This window comes from Solanum pennellii, chromosome 11 (assembly GCF_001406875.1).
Source record: "Solanum pennellii chromosome 11, SPENNV200".
Classification (NCBI taxonomy): domain Eukaryota; kingdom Viridiplantae; phylum Streptophyta; class Magnoliopsida; order Solanales; family Solanaceae; genus Solanum; species Solanum pennellii.
In genome coordinates this window covers 62,054,005-62,073,798 of record NC_028647.1, presented here as the reverse complement: position 1 = coordinate 62,073,798, position 19,794 = coordinate 62,054,005, and the positions used below count along the sequence as shown (strand labels likewise).

At 33.6% G+C, this 19,794-nt stretch overlaps 2 protein-coding genes across 2 annotated transcripts in view; both read right to left on the bottom strand.

Annotated features, from left to right (window-relative positions):
• Positions 1 to 215: 215 nt before the first annotated feature.
• LOC107005054 (flavonoid 3',5'-hydroxylase) lies at positions 216 to 3,489 on the bottom strand. The gene is made up of 3 exons (XM_015203537.2): positions 3,093 to 3,489; positions 1,841 to 2,415; positions 216 to 992 (listed from the first exon to the last, which is right to left on the bottom strand). The coding sequence occupies exons 1-3, from the start codon at positions 3,418 to 3,420 to the stop codon at positions 360 to 362; spliced, it is 1,536 nt and encodes a 511-aa protein (XP_015059023.1). The 5' UTR covers positions 3,421 to 3,489; the 3' UTR covers positions 216 to 359.
• A 5,031-nt stretch (positions 3,490 to 8,520) lies between these two features.
• LOC107004792 (vacuolar protein sorting-associated protein 41 homolog) overlaps positions 8,521 to 19,794 on the bottom strand; it is a 13,243-nt gene continuing 1,969 nt past the window's right edge. The window contains exons 2-19 of the mRNA XM_015203143.2: positions 18,306 to 18,575; positions 18,020 to 18,199; positions 17,543 to 17,803; positions 15,224 to 15,356; positions 15,035 to 15,125; positions 13,980 to 14,082; positions 13,036 to 13,139; positions 12,866 to 12,959; positions 12,584 to 12,739; positions 12,432 to 12,494; positions 12,259 to 12,324; positions 11,756 to 11,956; positions 10,705 to 10,782; positions 10,498 to 10,617; positions 10,332 to 10,412; positions 10,142 to 10,227; positions 9,323 to 9,404; positions 8,521 to 9,218 (exon numbers count right to left, since the gene is read on the bottom strand). Coding sequence (XP_015058629.1) covers positions 8,769 to 9,218; positions 9,323 to 9,404; positions 10,142 to 10,227; positions 10,332 to 10,412; positions 10,498 to 10,617; positions 10,705 to 10,782; positions 11,756 to 11,956; positions 12,259 to 12,324; positions 12,432 to 12,494; positions 12,584 to 12,739; positions 12,866 to 12,959; positions 13,036 to 13,139; positions 13,980 to 14,082; positions 15,035 to 15,125; positions 15,224 to 15,356; positions 17,543 to 17,803; positions 18,020 to 18,199; positions 18,306 to 18,575 — 2,619 coding nt within the window. The 3' untranslated portion in view covers positions 8,521 to 8,768. The remainder of the gene's footprint in view (positions 9,219 to 9,322; positions 9,405 to 10,141; positions 10,228 to 10,331; positions 10,413 to 10,497; positions 10,618 to 10,704; positions 10,783 to 11,755; positions 11,957 to 12,258; positions 12,325 to 12,431; positions 12,495 to 12,583; positions 12,740 to 12,865; positions 12,960 to 13,035; positions 13,140 to 13,979; positions 14,083 to 15,034; positions 15,126 to 15,223; positions 15,357 to 17,542; positions 17,804 to 18,019; positions 18,200 to 18,305; positions 18,576 to 19,794) is intronic.

Here is a 19,794-nt window from a genome sequence, read left to right as displayed (position 1 = left end):
AAACATCGATATATATATATATGGGCTTGAGAATCGAGTCACCCTTTTTTTTTTCGTCACGATGATTTGACATTATTTTAACGCGCTACTTGAATTAATATCCAAGTTCGTTATCCTCCACTATATTAAAGAAAAAGAAAATTTTGAATAATATGAAATAAAATTAAAGGTCTTAAGGCCTAGTATTCCAATATCAAGAAAAAAAAAAATCTACAAGCACAAAAGTTTATTAGAAGAAAGCCAAGCAAATTACAAAATAAATCCCTTCAAGATATCGCACTTTCATTTTTTTTATACGTAGCCAACACAAAAGTTTAGCAGGTACGTTGTAGTATAAATTGTTAGGAAGACTCGCTCGATCAGCAACGATAAACGTCCAAAGATAGCCGTGGAGTAACCATAGCTTCAAGAGGGACAGCTTTTTGCAAAGCTAATCCAAAAGATTCCTCCATATTAATATCAATAACATTATTTGGTAATTTCCAATCAAATGAATGAACCAAAGTTCCCAATATATATTCCACCATCACTATTCCCATCCTTGTCCCCGCACAAATCCTTCGTCCTGCACCAAATGGAATTAACTCGAAATCATTCCCACGAGGTTCAATCTTTGCGTTTTTCCCGCTAAGGAACCTCTCGGGAGTGAACTCAAGCGGATTCTCCCACACGTCAGGATCTCGTCCAATTGCCCATATGTTGACACTGAGCCTAGTATTTTCTGGTATGTAGTAACCATCGACCGTGCATGGCTCGCTCGATACTCTAGGGAGATTTAGTGGCGTTGAGGGATGTTTCCGAAATGTTTCTTTGCAGATTGCACGTAAATAAGGAAGATTTGGAATATCAGACTCAATTAAACGTCTATTTTTGCCAATTACTTGGTCCATTTCTTGTTGTGCTTTTTTGAAAATGGTAGGATTTTTCATCATTTCTGCAAGGGCCCATTCTATTACACTAGATGAAGTGTCTGTACCAGCAGTGAATAAATTCTGTAACAAAAAAAAATATGTCAGAATTTTATTATTAGAAAGGAAAAATAAATTTAATTAATAGAAACCTTTCTTTAAAAAAGGTGGAATTTAGTTACCAATTTTATCGACGGCTCATAACTTTTTTTAAAATAATTTGTTGCTAATTCGTCATTAAATGAGATTAACAATAAAATTTCACTGTTTAGCCATATAAGTTGTCAATCTATTTCCTTTTCTTTGTAGTGTAATGAATGAACATGTCCAAAAGAAAACTCTTTTAAAAAATCGTCAGGTATGTCTTAAATAGTATATTCTAAAAGATACGATACGAGTATGACATTAACTGAGAGATCAGACAACATAGGATAAAACCTTTAAAAAAATTTCATATATATACTATCTTTACCTACTTTCTAAATAAGGTTACGTTTGTTTTAAATATATTCCTCAGATGACTCTTCAGAACGTTACGTTACTTGTGTCAGATTCTTAAAAAATGTATTAATATTTTTTGCCAATTCAAAAACACATTAACATTTTTTTTAGTAAGAGTCCAAGCATCATAAGTTTCAAGTAATTTCTACTCCCTCCGTTTCATTTTATATGACACTTTTCGATTTCGAAATTTAAATAAGTCTATTTTTTATTGTTAGTTTTTCATAGATCTTTTAAACATTTTGAATTATCAATTATTGTGACTTATAGTACTTTTTCACGTAGTTTACATATATAAATTTCATTTTTAAAAAAATAAAGATTTCATACGTAAATTTCACGATCAAACTTAAACTAGACTCTCAGAAAACGAAAAGTGTCACGTAAATTAAGACGGAGGAGGGAGTAATATATATTTAGAAGATACATACCAGCAGAAGTGCTTTGATATTTGTTGTACTTAACCTTTCTCCTTCTGAATTATCCCTATTTGCCATAACAACATCAAGAAAATCAGGATTTTCTTTTCTTTCATTGCTAGTTGCTTCATGTTCATCAAACATTTTTGTCAATAAATCATCAAATTTTTTATGCAAATTTTTCATCCCTTTTTCAATTCCTTGTATATCCATCCAAGCTAACTTAGGTATAAAATCACCAATATTAAAATATCCTGCAACCGTCATTAATTCCACAACCATATTCTTAAATTCATTAACCTCAACCCCTTTTTCAACAAACACTCTTTTACTCAACATTACTTGACCAATCATATTTGCCATCGCAAACGTTAACATATCAGCAATCACCACACATTCGCCCTCCTGGCTTGCATCGAACATCGATTTTAGCATGTGACCTAGCTCATTGGCACGAACATTGGCCCAATTTTCTAAAGCTTTTCCACCTAGCATGTGTAAGTTGCTCAATTTTCTTAGCAACTTCCAACGTGGTCCATAGGGTGCAAAAACCATGTCTTGGGCATTATAGGCCAAATGTGTGGCACCTAATTTAAATAATTGTTAGAAGATTTTGAGAGTTTTTAAATACAAAATGATAAATAAGATGGGATATTTTTAATTTTATAAGTATAAAAAGTTAATTCTATATAAATTACCACTAAAAAAAGACTTTATATCACCTTAAAATCACAAATTAAAGTTCTAAAACAATGACAGATTTATGATTTAAATATAATGTGCTTGACCTTTAAAAAGTTCAGATGAATTTAATACTAGTTGAAATCTTAGTGTTTTTTCATATAAAAAGGTTGTAAGTAATAATATTGAGTTCAGATGAACTTGTAGTGGACTAATGGTTCAGAAAAACTACATCAGGGGTCATTAATTACCCTAAAATATGGACAAAAGCTATAGCTGATCAACACCGTTTCACATCGAATCCGAAAAAGGACAGTGTTGCAATAGAATGTGAAATCGACTTTCTATCATAACTCAAACATCGATAGACAGTTTCACGATTCGAACTTATGTCCTAGGTCTCACAAAGACAAATTTACCGGTTTTTTGAAGTATTTGAATAATATATCAAAAACTTAATCAACAATGCTTTTACCTACAAGAAAACACAAACATACCACAAACCATATGAACTCATTTAATTTATAACCCTACTATATACTATAATTTTTTAATATTAACAAATTACTACTAATATTTTTACCTGCATTAGGTGGACGATTAGAGAAATTAATATCAAGTGTTTTCAAGAAAGCTTTAGCAGCATTAGGGGTAGAAGCAACAACCATCCCACATGTACCAACTTTTAAATACATAATAGGTCCATATTTTTTGGCCATTTTTGCAAGTGCAACATGTGGCATTGAACCTAAAAGTGGTAGTGCTCCGATCACCGGCCACCCCGTCGGACCCGGCGGTAGCGGTAGCCGCCGCCCCCGCTCCCGGACGGTGGTTATTAATTTTGAAATAATAATATGTACTATGATATATATTATAGCCGCGACAAATAACTCACTAATACGTAACGTCATGATTAAAATCAAAGATATATATAATATAGAGCTTATAATATATATAGAGTTTTAATACTTTTAATTTTTCAATATCACAATTTGTTTATATATATAGAGTGAGAATGAAGTAGAAGGAAAATGAATGAGAAGTTGAATTTAAAAAATAAAAAAAAATGGACATAGGGTTTGGTAGGTATTTAATTTGTAAGTGAATATCACGTTGAACTTTTTTGTATCTACCGTTCAAACATTTCATAGTGTATTAGTTGCATTTAAAGTGATTGGGGCTGCAAATAAAAATGGAAAGAATTAATTTGAATAGTCGTTCATCTAGTAGCTTAAATTGGTAATAATTAATATATATATATATATAACGCTTAAACTTATGTATACTGATGAACAAAAATAAATATTATTTGATCGACTATTTAATTTAGGTAAAGATTACTTACATATACAAATGTAGGCGTTTTCAACCAAAAGTTTCTGAAATCTTTCTTTCTTGAAACTTTATGTAGCGTCAAAGATAATTACATAAATTGAAATAGAAATTGTACTAGTTAATTGAGGGGGAGAACATTACTTTGTGGATGAATTTATCCAATTTGTATATCAGTAAAAAATAATAAATATTTCTTAAAATTAATCGAAATTCGCGTAAACTGATCCGAACATATTTTGGCCTTCCATATATTGGGTATATAAACTTAACCAAATAGTCATAGAAAGACAATTACAACATTTACTTAACCAAATAGTCATAGAAAGATAAGTACAATTTACAACCTACATTTCACTCAGCTACCACTTTCTTTTTGTTACTTCTTTGGGATAATATTTCGACATAGATTTTATTAAAAAAATTCAAATATAGCAATACTTATAAAATCTGTCCACGTCAATATTTCACTTGCAAAATGGACTAATTATTTAAGGAAAATGGGTCAGAATCGTTCTTAAACTATGAAAAATGAATAAAAATGTCATGTGTTTGTAGTTTAGTTTAAAAAAATCTGTACCGTTAATATTTTAGTTCAGAAATGCACTTTGTTTATATTTTTGTTCCTTTCACATAGTCTAAGGACATTTTTGTTCCTTTCACTTGTAAATATAAAACTTTCCTTTTTTAGTCGATTTAAAAAAGTAACACATTTTTATATTTATTAAAAATTTAATTTTAAAATATTTATATTATAGCTAGTGAAATAATTGTCTTTCTTTATTTTTTAAACGGCTAAATTAACTCACATAAATAGAAACGAATAAAGTATTTATTATCAGTTGACTATATTTATTAGCTTAAGTTCTTTCATGTTCCTCCATCTAGGTTAGGGGTGACCATAATACGGTAGATATCGATGTATTATATCAAATCAAATCTTTTGCTATCATAATTTTGATATTATAATATGATATATGATATGTATTTTAAATTTTTTGATATTCAATATTTCTAAATAAAATATCTAAATATCAAATACCTTACAGAAATACATAATTATATGAATAATTTGTGTATGTTATTATCTATAATATTAACAAACATACAAGCTAGTACTCTTATAAATTCAAATGTATGGATACTGAAATTTTGACTTTGATTAAAATATTTTTTATGTAATTGCTTAACAAATTAAAGGAAATTGCTCATATTTAGCGGCAATTAAGTTAAATAAGTACTTTTAGCTGTAATTAGCACTCTTTGTATATGTTTCTAAAGCCTTTAGCAAGATTGATTCTAATAATGACACTTAACTAATATCAGTAAAGATTTTACCACTCTTTATTAATATTAATATTTATCGACGCTAAAAATTATTTTTGTTATAGTGTGTAAAGTGTTATTATGATGTATTAAGATTATTATTTTTAAAAGATTGAGGTGATTCTTTATTATATGAGTATATATACATTAAAGTTGAATAAATTATGTTTTACCAAACGGTAAAATATTAAAATCAAACTTAAAATATCAAATCATACCGAAATAATTTAATATGAAAATGATATAATTTTCTTAAAAAATGTATACCAAATTACTTGATTGAAGTTTTAAATATTGATCTAGATTGATTAGTATAGCACTATTTAATTAATGATTTTGTTACACTACCTAATATCTATGGATCATCATTTACCATGTATTAAGGGTTTTCAGTATTGCATAGTTGAATTTTTTATTTGTTTGAATATATATATATATATATATTTTAGTTCTTATAATGAATGACAATTTATAATTTTATATATGATAATGTACACATAATAGCAATTGATCTTTACCCAGAAAGTCTTTTTTTTTTCAAAAAAAAATGTTATAATAAAAACAAATTAATATTTAAAAATCTCAAAAGATATTCATATCTCATTGAATAAAAAAAAATTAATTGCTAATTGTAATGCACCCCACAAAGAATAAAACTTTTTAAAGCACTCACATATATTTCAAATAATTCAAAAAATAATTTAAAACATTTTGGAGTTGTGGTTTGTGATATAAGTAATGAAAAAAATAATTAATATTTGAGTAGAACGGCTATAGAGAGGTAATGTTATTAAAGATTAGTGACATAATAATGACTATTGTTATAGGTATTACATGTGTTGGTCAACTTTAGAAGAATAAACGCTTCTTCATCCTTAATTAAAAGGTCTCAAATTTGAGTATCTTTAATATGAAGTCGTATTTTTAGGGAGCGTTTTATCCCGATGTGAGACTTTTTAAAGCAAATTCAAATTTAATCAAGAGGGGGCTTAGGTTCGAGATTCTTGAGTATGGAGTCGTCTTTGTTAGGGAGTGCTTTACCCTTAATATGGGACTTTCCGACGCGAATCTAAATTTAATCGGGCTCTAATGTAGATATCGAACATCTGGTGGAAAACAGACGTGAATCTGAATTTAATCGAACTCTAATATGAATATCGAACATCGAATGAGAACAAAAAAAATACATATGGAAAACTTTCCGATGCGAATTTGAATTTAGCCAATATAAACATCAGATGGTTTGGGATATTTGAATTATAAGAAACATGATATTTTTCAATGAAGTTATAACTCCAATTTGTAAGCTTAAGGTTAGTTGTCTGGTTAATCTTTTTGATTGGGCTAACTCTTTCCTTGTGAATAATTAGATCACTATCTTGATTTTGTCAGCTCCTTAGCCGTATGAGTTTTTCTGCAGTGAAAAATTAAGTTTAAAATATAATTACTATGATAAAAAAAATAAAGTTATAGAAAAATTTGAATGTAATTAAGAAAATAGGAACTACAATTGTTCGAATGGAAGATAGAAATAGTTTTAAAAAAATGATGATTAAATGGAACTTATTGCATTGATAGCCATTTTTCAAAAATGTTGTGCATCATTAATAAATAATAATTGCTCTTCTTAATTAAATATGCAAATAAATGACTAAAAATGGAAGTTGGAAATTTCTTTAAATCAATCAGAATTATCGTCATTATAGTGATTTGACAAAAAGTGTATCAATATAATAAAGAGTAAAAATTTCAAGTTTGTCCTCCTAAAAGAGTCATCGAATTACATTTGCCATTCAAACAATAGTAAGTTTTATTGTTGTATTACACATATTTCTATACTTTACATAAAAAAAATCGAGTTCAAATGAGTTTATTGCAGCCAGTGTTTTAAAAGGCGAGGGTACGAAGTCAGGCGTTTTATATGGTGCGGGGCGAGGCGTAAGTCTCGAGACAGGGGCATAAGTTCCATGAATCTACGGGACGTAGTCTCATGTATATTCAAATTTATAGCTTTGTTAATAAGCAAAACTAAACCTTTTAATGATTTTATTTGAGATAAGTATTAATAATCAATAATGAAGAAAAAGTATTATAATTATTAATTTGAAAAATATCACTAAACCAATAATAAAAATATAATTTAAAGCCAAAAAAAGTAAAAAAAACTGTCAGGGCGTATGTTTTTACGCCCAGGACTTGCGCCTCAAATTTTAGGACTTACGCCTTATGAATCTACTTTTTTAATTTATGTCCCAAAGCGTTTTTGGTATGATCCGCCCCGATACTCGCCTTGGGACTCGCTCAAAAAACATTTTTAAAACACTGATTGCAGCAATATTACAATTGTGTCTGATCTAACTCTCATAAATTTATAAAATACAATCAGAGATCTTTATAACTAACTTCTCACTTTAATGGTCAAATTTCCTTTAAAACTGATTCTTCATATGATATGTTAAGTTGTTTGTTCTCCATAACAACATTTATTATAATAACAAAAAAAAAAATTCAAACAAATGACGTTAGATTTTTTTTACTATGATAAGATACATTCTACCGCATACTAGCCGGGGGTTGGAGTACAATATGCTTCTTAACCACCTCTAATATTTGACCATATATACACGTGGTGGTTGACAATATATTCCTAAAAGGCCAAACTGTCATCATATTGGTATTTTTTTGTCATCATAACTGAATTTAAATAGAAAACAAGTTTGCACCTCCAATTTAGGATAGTGATAAATGGTATTTCTATGTCAGAAATGAACTTGTGAATAATAAATTATTTTCAAAAGGACATGAAAATTTTTGATAATGTGACAAACTGTCACTCACCTGCCTCTCGATGTCAATTGATGGATGGATAGGCGTAGCAGAAAAGAAATAGTCAATTAAAGAGAACGGTAGAGGAAAACCCAAGAAACTCACAGCTACCAAAACCATAAGCACTATAGTAGTTTGTTGGGCCCCTTTGGATATATGAGGTGTTTCATGAAATTAGTCGAGAGTATTAAAGATCTGATGGCAACGTATGACAGGCGAATGACATGATTCTCGAGGAATAATGTGATAATCGTATATGGATTTTAAAAAAAAAGAGCATTTTCCTTCGTACCAGACATATATATGACCAGTAATAGCAGAGGACACCAAATGTAGGAACTTGATGCTATCCAGTATTCAACTTCATTGCTACTAACACTGTTTTCGTACTGCTTTCTCATCGATATGGTCAGCTTTGTAATCAGCTTTCACAAGGTTAAATATCAAAAATCGAAAAGGGGGGAGGGAAGAGATGAACACCAAGAAGATGAAGCAATTTTTTGTGAATTATTAACCCACAAAGTCTGTAAAGAAAAAAGAACAGCACCATACAAATAATCTGGAGAATTTTATGCGTTAAGCCTACCCTAATAATTGAAGGGATAGCAGAGAATTCGACTCAATCAATAAATACAGTACAAATTCCTAAAACACAGATATAGAACATTAGAAAGCAGTCTCTATCTAATAAATAATAATAACACATGCTCATGATATATGCACACACCAAACAAAACTATGGTACACCACAAACAAGCAAAAAAACAACAGATAGTCAACCTGCAGCTGTAGTACACAAAATACAACGCATCCGAGGGGTACCTGAAGAAGCATCTTCGTCATCTTCTTCTTCATCATCGTCATCACTGCCATTATCAAATTCATAATATGACGCAGTGCCCTTGGAAGAAGCCCCAGCCTCTTTTTTATCGCCGCCAATGGAAATGGTGGACTCCATGAGACAAGTTGTATGGTAGGCATGACAACAAAAGAAGGCAATAATTGATACGTTCAGTAGAGAAAACGGATCAAAACATATGCAACACCTTCCACCTCCTCTGGTTTTTGACTTGACCTCCATGGATTTCATACTCATGACTCTCTCTCCTAAATGTGAAGCCCTCTGCTGATTTCTTTTGGAATGTGCTTGATCAACGTCCTCACTCAAACATATTGCACGCTTTGCTTCCTTGTAGTATTTGACTAGCAGGTTGACACAATCAGCCTGGCAGTGCAATCAAATCATCAACGGAATAACTTCATTATAACTTGCAAACAAAAGCATATCTTATGTAAATACTGTGGAAGGTAGGCTTACAAATAATGTACCTTGAGTATGTCATTACATCCATGTCTAAGAGAAGTTTCTGTTCTGTAATCAGTGACAATTTTGACCAAACGATCTCTCAGACTGCAATGGTATGCAATATTGCAAAACATTCAGATTAGTGCTAAGAGATTCAAGATTAATAAACAGCACTTTACATCATAAATTGCAAACCCGATCTGACTATCCTATTACATCATACATACAGACCACAACATCCAACAAGTGTCACTAAGAATCTAGAAATTAACTTATGATGCTCATGGAAAAGCAATATCAGGTCGAGTCACAATTAAATTGCCTCCCAGTGTTATCAAAGGCGAAAAGCGCAAAAAAACTCTAAGGTCCATTGGGGCTCTAAGCGCAAATAAAGCGTGGGATTTAATGAAAAAAGGTGCAAAGGAAAAAAAAATACAAATATATATGTTTAGTCCAAAACTTATAATTAAAAACATGAATGACAAATATGTGACCAAAGAAATTGAAAAAAAAAATAATGATTAACTGAAATATCAATTGTTGACTGTCACTTCTTCAGAAGAGGCTCATTGTCAAGGAGAAGTTTGGCTTAGAACCTTGATGACGACATTGAAGCCAACATAAAGTGAGGCAAAGCGCTCAACACGTTTTGAACCACGCCTCAGGGCTTAAGCGCGCCTTTGACTACAGTATTACCTCCTCCTAGTTCACTATTCAAGAAGACTTGCCAGCAATATAAATATTTAATGCCAAAAGAATAAAAGCAAAAAACTTTATGTATCTTGTTTGAGAGTCATACCCATGAAAATGTGAGAGTTTACTTAATAGATAGACAAACTTACCGAGGTATTTCCAAGCCATTGGGCAACATATTTACAATATAAAGTGGATCAAGATTCCCTACAGTATGCTCCAACAATACACCAACCTGTAAAAAAATAAGGCAACTTAATCCCAAACGGCAAACGTTAAAATAATATTTATACGGTCTCCTGCTCTACCAAAGAAGGAAAAAAGAAGGTGATGGTTTACCATTTCAGGCTTATTAAGACTCTGCTTAATCAGCTCATCCCAGAGTTCATCATCATGTTGCATGCTTACAAATTCGATGGCCTGCATGTGAGTAGTTATAAGGCTAGTCTGTTTAACTCCAAATTTGGAAAAGCAATATTAAGACTACAAATCAGCAAGAACCCACCTCTTCTATATCTCCCACTCTATTTATGATAATAGCAAGGGCCTGCTTTGCATTCCCCATTCTTCCAAGGATGAAAACTTGCTCCTTTAATAAATCCCTCTTCACGCAGATATCATAAGCCTAGCGTAGTTCATTAAAGAAGAAAAGGTCAATAAGAAGAACAAAAAGCCAGAGACCGGGACTTGTCATCCATTCATTCACAAAAACCTTCTCAAGTGTATAATGCTGACTACTTCTGAGAAAGGGAAGCATCATCTTTGGATCATAGTCAGCATAAAGCTCGACCTACAGAAATCATAACAAGGAGAAACAAAATCAGTGGACGCCAATATAGAATCCACAAATATGAATTAAATAATTAAAAGAAAAAAAAAACATCCATACACCAAGTTGCTTGACGTAAAAGACAAAAAAACAAAAAAATGGGGCATAAAAACCTCAAGGCATAAGGAAATACTTGTACACCAGTTTTCTTTTTTAGCCTGATCAATTCGATGGAGATACTCTATGTTTCATGGATTCATCTATAGATATATTTGATGCCAGAGTAAGTACTCATGACCTGTACATAATGTTCTTAAATTTGCGTATTTTGAAGAATTTATATGGATTGTTCACACCCATGGCACACCAGTTTGACATGGGTATGCCAAGACACATGACGGAATCAAACAGAGGAGATATTTAAGTTTCCCAAAAAACAAAGGCATGATATTGTTGAATCCACCATATGTGAGACGGTGAGAGCAAAAGCTAAAAATGAAACTTAAAATGTGGAACACTGAAGAAAGGTTGTTTCAGGATTAAGGTATTTATAAGCATTAGGCAGGGCTAGTCAACGAAGCAGCTCTTTCTCGAGTAATTGAAGATTTATACAACGCTCGACAACCGAGTATTTTGCAGACAACGTTGCTGAACAAATAACATCAATGTAATGCATCAACTTTTCTACAGGATCAGTAACTACTAATCAGTTTGGACCCATCTTACCAATTTTGAGTTTGCCAAGGGCTTAATGTCCTTGAGTTACCATATGGAAATGTTAACTTAGTAATAATACAACAAATTGTCAAGTGACACAAAATCAGATAAGGGCACCCACATGAACAGGAAAACACTGCATATACCTTCAATTACAATTCAACAATTCTTAATTTCTCATCATAGAGGATGCATTGACATGCCACATAGACCTCACCTACAAATTACCACAAGATAAACTTTAAAGTGAAAGATCCCAGGGTGATTCTATACAAACCTGCATGTCATGGTAATCCCGTCCAGCATGAGGATTCACTTCAAATAGTGAATGAAGATACAAATGCAAAAGGTACCGACAATCACACTTAGTCTTTGCAGCCATAAGTTGTGACACCACTTCGGGTGGATATATAAAGTCCCTATGCTGGATCAACAAAGGTATAGCACGCTTGCTGTCAACCATCATTAGTTGGACAACCTGTCAGTCCGTGATAATTAGACAATCATAAGTGAAGAGTTTTAGAACCATATTACCTAACCGATGGCCAATATTATGTCCTTAAAGTCTCTTACTTCTTGTTTCAAGATTATCAAGAAGACAAAAACAGGATTTATTTCCTTCTAGAAATAGTTAAGCGTCAATTGACCAAAAAGAAAAATAGAACAGAAAAGGGAAAAAAATAAAGTTTTTATTTTCCATTAAGCTGAATTACATCTTTCTAAACGTAATTTATAAGAGAGTTATATAATGAACTCAGCCAGTCTAATATACAATCATACCTTTTCACGCACAGCATCATGCAAATTATGCTTTTCAATGAAGTCAAACAGATCCGGCTTCATAAGCTGAAAGCAAAAACAATTGAACAAAGAGCAAAAGAAGTCAACTTCTTAATACACAATTGTCAGCATCCTCCTCCAGGGTAATAAATTTAATACAGCACTGAACTTACATCCGCATAAAGAGCAAAAGCTTTATCATGTTGTCCCTCGATCACATATAATTCTGCTAGAGCCTACATGTTAAAGTAGCACGATAAATAAATGTACCCAAAGAAAGCATATGTAGAACATAAAACATGAGCTGTAACTCCTTTGTACTTGCCTCTTTGAGGTGATCAGTCATAGATGAGGTATTAAGCTGAGATTCTATAGCTGAGATTACAGGCGATGTAGAATAAATGCCAGGTGGCCAGGATTTGACAGTTGATACGAGATCCTTGTGAAAAGATGGATTTGTTGCCAAAGCAACAAGAGCTACCTAATGTAAAAAATGATTCAGCTGTTGACTTTTATTTTGATAAGGAATGATTCAGTTGTTGACTCTCTTTAGGTGTGTATAAGAAGTCATTCAAGAAACTAATGGACATAGTAGCAAAGTGCAGACCTCATAAGCTGTATCACGCAATGTTGGATTTTCTGTTGGGATGTACGGGACCAACACAGGCAGTTGGCGCAGATGTGCAAAATGGAAAACCCATCTGGAAAAGATAACCAGTTGCACCTCAATAACTAAAAATATTTCCAAGATATTTCATCGTTTTAAGATATTTATACCTTTCCCATGCGGAAGGTGATCCTCGCAACAATTTTGGACATAGAGATGCCGCTTCACCATACTTCCTTTCCACAATCAGATGATCGAGGTATCTCGAACCCACCTGATTTGAGTAGACAATTTTTGTGAGAGGAAATCTATAATGAGTATCTTGTTAGAGGATAGCCAAATTTTAGAAATATGATCAAGAAAAACAAAGGTAAGGAAATGGCTCCATGTGCTCTGATTCATTATTTGGGAGCATTACCAAAGTGTTTCAAAGGTGGGAACGAGTATATTTCTATGGAAAAATAGAACGTCTTGAGAAGTCTTTGCTAAGGATTTTCAGGTTACCCTATGGTTATTCAAGGATCCTTTCATGCATTATGTTAGGTATGAAGGAAATCAACAATCAAGCGTAAACTCAATATGGAAACTATCCATGAATGTAAGTGAGTTGTGTCACACAATTTTTATCTTTATCCAATACATTGGAGATATACCACTTAGGCCATCAGGCAGAAACAGAGAGAAGATAAGGGTGGCATACCATAACTTAGAAAGATAAGGGTGGCATACGATAACTTAGAAACTTATCTTATTGATAGGAGTAGTTGCAGAGTACTTGTGGTGTGATGCACAAAAAGAACACTTTCTCGGAGTAGTTGGAAACGTCCAAGAAAGGAGAGAAGGACAATAAATAATCTCAAACACAGAGGACTAGCTATTGCAATGTTGCAAAATTATAAAAGAACAGCCCAACCAACCGGGGCAAAACCCCCGCTCCTAAGCAATAGCTCACAAACCTTTGTTCTAGCCCTTCCCCATCATTTATATATAAAAGACACATATAGAAGTTGTTGAGCATCATAGCAACAGATTAACCTATATTAAGCTGAACATACATGAAAATTATATCGGTTTGATGAAAAAATCAATATAAACCCACATTCAAACAAAATACCTCATCAACGAGCTCACTCCTTCCCTGATTGGCCTCAACTGCTTCTAAAGCTTTCTCATGCCATCCATGCTGGAGAAGCCAATTAATATGATCTTCTGTGTCCCTAACAATCAACCATAGAAGTAAATTAAAAAATTTTGTCAATCAGCATTCCTGTATCCAAAAAGAAGGGAGTGTCATTCTTTAGATAGATGGATGTTTTTTGATTGATAAAATAAAATTTGTTGGATAGATAAATGTTACTGAATGGAAATTCAACATCCATCTAGACATAGGTATTGAGTTACTTTTTTTGGTATCAAATTAAAGTCCTTAATGGGATCAGACACTTTCAGGACATGGACATGCCTAGATATGTATAATACATTTTTCTGATTATTTTATTCTTTTTTAATTTCTGAGCACGTGTATCCTCCCTTTTACAGGAAAATCCTACATTTCCAGACCAAATGGAACTTTGTTTGGCTCGTCTATTCACCACCTTATCCCTAATTTTCTGCTTGGCTGCCACCATGCTTCTGATTAAGGTTGTTCTTCTGCTACTACGCTTCTCTGTTCTCAAGTTCCAGCTTTCTTCTTCCCCTTCCTCCTCCTCCTCCTTCACTTGTTTTTCCCAAACCACCCACCCTCCCTCCTTCCTAATTCAGTTTAATATGCTGCTGCTTTATTTAAATATTTCTCTCTGCTTTACACCTTTGTAAGCCTATTATAGCTCCACAATGTACGACTTTTTGGTATATGAATATGCTTAGAATCTTGAATTACAATAATATTAGGTGTTACCTGACCAAGCTTTAAATTATAAAATTTGAAGACAGATCATCAAAATGCCGCTATCCAATACAGAAAATACGCATCATAAATGATAGGTTACACTTGAAATAAAAGGACAAAACTGAGAACTAATTGTTCAGAACAGATCGATCCTGGTAAAAGAGAGAGAAACCAGAGCCTATGCGTGCAGATAACATAAAAGAACCTCACTTTGCTTGGTGCATTTGCATAATGACATAGGAATTGACATATGAAGATAATAAGAGAAAAGCTTTACCAACCTTGGCTTCGCAATAATCACATCTTTTGGGGACACTATGTAGTATAAGGGTTCATCACCAGCAGCCCACTGACCCCCTGCATAGCTGCTACCTACATCATTTGATTATGTTATATTGACTAGTAAAAAGTCTATCAAGTGCACAAAATGAATACAGACTGATGAAAACTTATAAACACTGAATTGTTACCTGAAAATGGAGCATGAGCAAGCGAATAATCTTTCGCCTTGTAATGCTCAAAGCCATGTACAGGGAGAGCATCGGTAGCGAGCTCATCATTATTCCATGTCACAACACGAACTTCTGGTCTTTGAGCATTTCCCTGTTGGATGAATTCACAAACCCTAGCAACTATCACCAATTACCCTTATTAAACAACATGGATTTCAGTAGTATTTAGTGGGTAACAAACAACGTTTAGGAGAATGTCCAACAGAGAAGCAAAATGCCTTCAGGCATTAAAGCCATATGGTGGAGACAACCAAATCTAGAACAGTTCATCTGTTAGAGAGCTACAACTTGTTTTAAAATTGAGGCATAGTTGTTGCTGTTGTTAGAAGCTACAAGGAACATGGCAGTTTGAGATGGCCAAAACTGGCAAGGCTAGCCAGTAAAAGTGAGAAAATACGTTTCGCTATCTAATTTTGAACTTATAGACCCTCTACTTATAACTGAAGCACATAACTGTCTCAATTTATGCATCATAAAAGCATTAAAACAAATTATCCAAATAAGCAGAAGCACACAAACACAAACCCCTCACTAATTGCATAAGACTAAATTAGTGTTCTTACCAGATGACCTCCTTGCCAGCCCTACTGGCCCCCTTAAGATTAACACTCTTTATATCTTTGTTCCTCCTAGTAGTTCTGATTTTTTTTTCAGCCTCAAAAAATTTCAGAACTACTAGGAATGTTGTCCTCTTCATAAGAACAAGAATAGGCATCATCGGTAGAAATGTCAACCAGGTCCATAAATGAAATAAAGCTTTGAGAATGTACTAAAAGTTTAGGAAGGTCATGCAACACAAAACATCTGGAGCAGGGTACAAATTTTAACCCAAAACTTTACAAGGACACAAAGACATGTAGTGGTCGATGAGAAAAGACTTTTTCTCCTTTCTTCTAAAACTTAAAGAAAAAAGTACATTAGTACAGAAAATATAACTTAAACCAACAGTGGAATATAGAAGGCAAGAACTCAGCAATCTCATAACTATGTCAATCAAAAAATGGATTTGATGCATCACATAGCTGTGAAAATTGTACCAAAACCTATGTTGCTTGGACTCTTAAAAAATGTCAACGGGTGCGTGTCGGATTCGCCAAAAGTAGTGTATTTTTGGAGAATCCGAGATGGGTGCGGCATCAAAAGTGAAGAGTCCGCGCATCTAGGACCAAAACAAGGTTTAAGCGACATAATATAGGTAGCCGAAAGACCTTCTGAATCTAGCATAGAGTGGAATCTGATAATTATGCAATTACTTAAACCTCACAAAAAGAACATCTCTATTGAGTTTTAGGTAACAGACATTTCTACTTATGCCTCCTAATTCACAAAAGCCATTATCTCCCCCCTTTACTCATCTTCTTCTTGCCCACAATGGTCAGTACAGGCAGTTTTGTTTCTCAAGAGGTTCTTAATCCTAGTTGATAACATCAAATATGGTCAAAAAGTTCAACACTGAAGAAAATTTGTCTTCTTTTTTCCCTTGATAAAGTGGTGTTGGGATCAAAGTTGCGCACTCTAGAATCTCGATTATTCTATAAGGTATCTGCTAACGTTCACCAAAGTGGTATTAAGAGCCTGTTTGGATGGACATAAAAGTTGCTTTTAAGTTCTTTTCAACTTTTTGGAGTGTTCGTCAAAATTCAAAGTTGTTTTTAAGTTAGTGTTTATAAGACAAAAGCAATGTGTTGGGTTGTCCAACTTATTGCTTTTTGCCTTATTTTAGCTTAGTAACTGTTTTGCTTTGATTAATCTGTTAACTTTTTCATCATAAAGACTTACATTTATCCAACATAAATTATGCTCCCACACCTAAAAAGTGCTTTTCAACACTTGGAGCTCAAATTAAGCCAATCCAAACGGGCTCTAACTCTGCCACCAAGATTTAAGCTGACGGAAAAGATCACCTAGGCTTTGTTTCTGCTGGAACTTGAGCCCTGCTATCCAAGATTGTGCACCCACTTCCATTGATCACTAGGTCACACTTTTGGGTACAACGGGAAAGGAAATTCTAAGTGCATAAATAGCATCAAAAGACTTCATTCAACAGTCTTGATCATTATAATACTGCAATTTACATTCACGTCGAGCACAACCATTTGAAGTCAAGGGTTGGCGTCAAATATGACAAAGCATTTTCCCTCAAAATATGTCAACCTCCGATAGAAGTGAAACTTAGCAAGAAAGATAACTCATTTATAAAACAGAAAGGGCAAAATACGTTGACATTTGATCCAGCGGATCAGTTAAGTCCAACGCCAGAGAGAAGAAAACAGATACCTGTCTGGAGGGAATAGTGCTGCTAAAGTTCTTCTCTCCATCTTCTTCAGCAGGAATATAAGCTAGAACAACCAAAGAATCACCAAAAGGAGCAATTCCTGAAATGAAATAGCTGGTTTGAAAGGATGCCACAATATCCACCTGATTCAGACTAGACATGGTTATATACTTGTATGACCCATTCAAGCCTTTGTTCTGGTTTGTTTTTATCGATGCAATTTTCACCGAGGTTCCCCATCCAACGACCAAAACAGTGTCATCCTGAATGTGAATGTAAAACAATGAGGATTGTCCAGAATAATTAGAAGTAACAACATACACAACAACTGAAACAGAAAAGATATGATTACGGTTTCGCTTACAAAATATGTTGGGAAACATAAAGCAACACAGCCGTCGTGCATTGCATGCAAAGCTCTCGTAACTACTATCAAATGATCAACGGATACAGATTTATACAACAGCCTTGAAACCTACCTGCCAAACTATATGAGGGACAAGAAGTTCAGGGTGTGGGCTTCCACGAGGTCGTTCAATGAAAGTTATGCGCTGATCATTGGCAGCATCATAAACTTTAACTCCTGCATCATTTGCCCAGGCAATGAGACTAGTCCGCCACTTCACTGCATGAACTGGACCTTCACCAGAGTGCAGAACCTGCCAAAGAAAGCCACATGAATACCAATCAAGAGTTCCCAGAGTCTTTTCATGTTCATTCAATGAGAAAAGATAAATGCACCAGCACTGTGGACAAAAGACAAACCTGGTCCCGATAGCCCATCCACTTCTTCGCATTAAGATACAAATTACCAGCTAAACCACCGGTCACAAATCTTCTGGAAGACTTTCTTGCATAATCTGGGTCTAAAGCAACAGCCTTCATAGGACGATGATACTCAAATTTCATCCTCTCATTAGTAAAAAGACTATTTATTATGACAGACCCATCATCAGAACAGCTTCCAATGTATTCACCTTCTGTGTCAAAGCAAAGATCGTTGACTGCAGCAGTATGAGCAGCAAACTCTTTAACCTATGGCAGACAAAACTTCTTTAAGATTTAAGTAAGGAACAAGTGACTTCTTGATTTGGAAAACCTAAACCAACGAGCAAGAGCCTTGCTACGAATAGAGATTAGAGAAACACCCTGGTTATCTACTATAGGAGATCCTAAATGATGTTTTTTTCAACAAGATCTTTGATATCAAAACTGAAGTAACACAATCCTATTTGACTGCCACATGCAGATCTAAAGATTTACTCCTCATAACCAGTTGTGAGATGATGCATTTTTTTAGTTGCTGGACATTATTTCTCAGTTATCACAAACTCAGTGGATAATGCCAGAGCACACAGCAGATCTTCTTAGTTGCTGAAATAAGAGAGTAGAGCAAACGCCAAAAGAAATGGTGTAATATAATACCACCTTGCATGTGGTGGTCAAGACACCATTCTATCCCTACTAACCTTCAACCTTGATACGCGACCTCCACTGTTCAGAAGTTGCGTCATGTTGGACAGTTAGTAGATTTTCTAGGCTTTTTATAATTGCTGTAGTTTCTTTTGCTTTTCTATCTGAAATTTTTGGAGGTCTCCAACATGTCCTTAATGCTTAATGTTGAGAATACAACATTACCGTTCTCAAAAAAAAAAAAACTTCCTAATGAAGGTATAGCTTCTGTAATAGATCTATGCATGTGTCTAACCTGATTCACTATTGCCCCATATTAGTGTTCCTAAGTCTATGATATATCAACATTTCCTAAAGCTTCATATGACCATAAGATTAATATCTGATAGTTCATACAACTTTGAATAGCCTGAAGCAAGGTAGTTTCTTACTTGTTCCTTCATAAAGCATTGAGTAGCTTGGTAGTCATATTAATCCAACCTCTCCAATGTACTTCCCAAAAGGGATAAAATCTAGACTACAAGCTTTTCAACCCTCATACTTTTTATGGCATCCTTTACTTACACATACTTTATTCCATGAGTTCAACTAAGGTTTCTATCTTGCCTAAAATCATATGGGATTAGAATGACGACAAATTCATAAAAGTCCTGATACTCCTCTCCCTAAGTTGGCTGCTTCTACATTTTTCTCAAGAAGTTGAGTACTTCGCTATGTTAAAAAACGAAAACAAACAAAAAGGAAAAAAATTTCCTGCTAGTAAAAAGAAGCAAATGTCTAATCCCCTCTCGATTAACTAGAAAGTTGTTAAACTATCTTTCAGCTGCACAGCAATCCCTCC

Excerpts from the sequence above, each read along its gene's own strand:
- LOC107005054 (XM_015203537.2), bottom strand. The coding sequence starts at position 3,420 with ATGACGTTACGTATTAGTGAGTTATTTGTCGCGGCTATAATATATATC. Across the intron at positions 2,416-3,092 it reads TAATCGTCCACCTAATGCAG|GTGCCACACATTTGGCCTAT; the intron begins GTAAAAATATTA and ends TATTTAAATTAG. Across the intron at positions 993-1,840 it reads ATATCAAAGCACTTCTGCTG|AATTTATTCACTGCTGGTAC; the intron begins GTATGTATCTTC and ends TTTTTGTTACAG.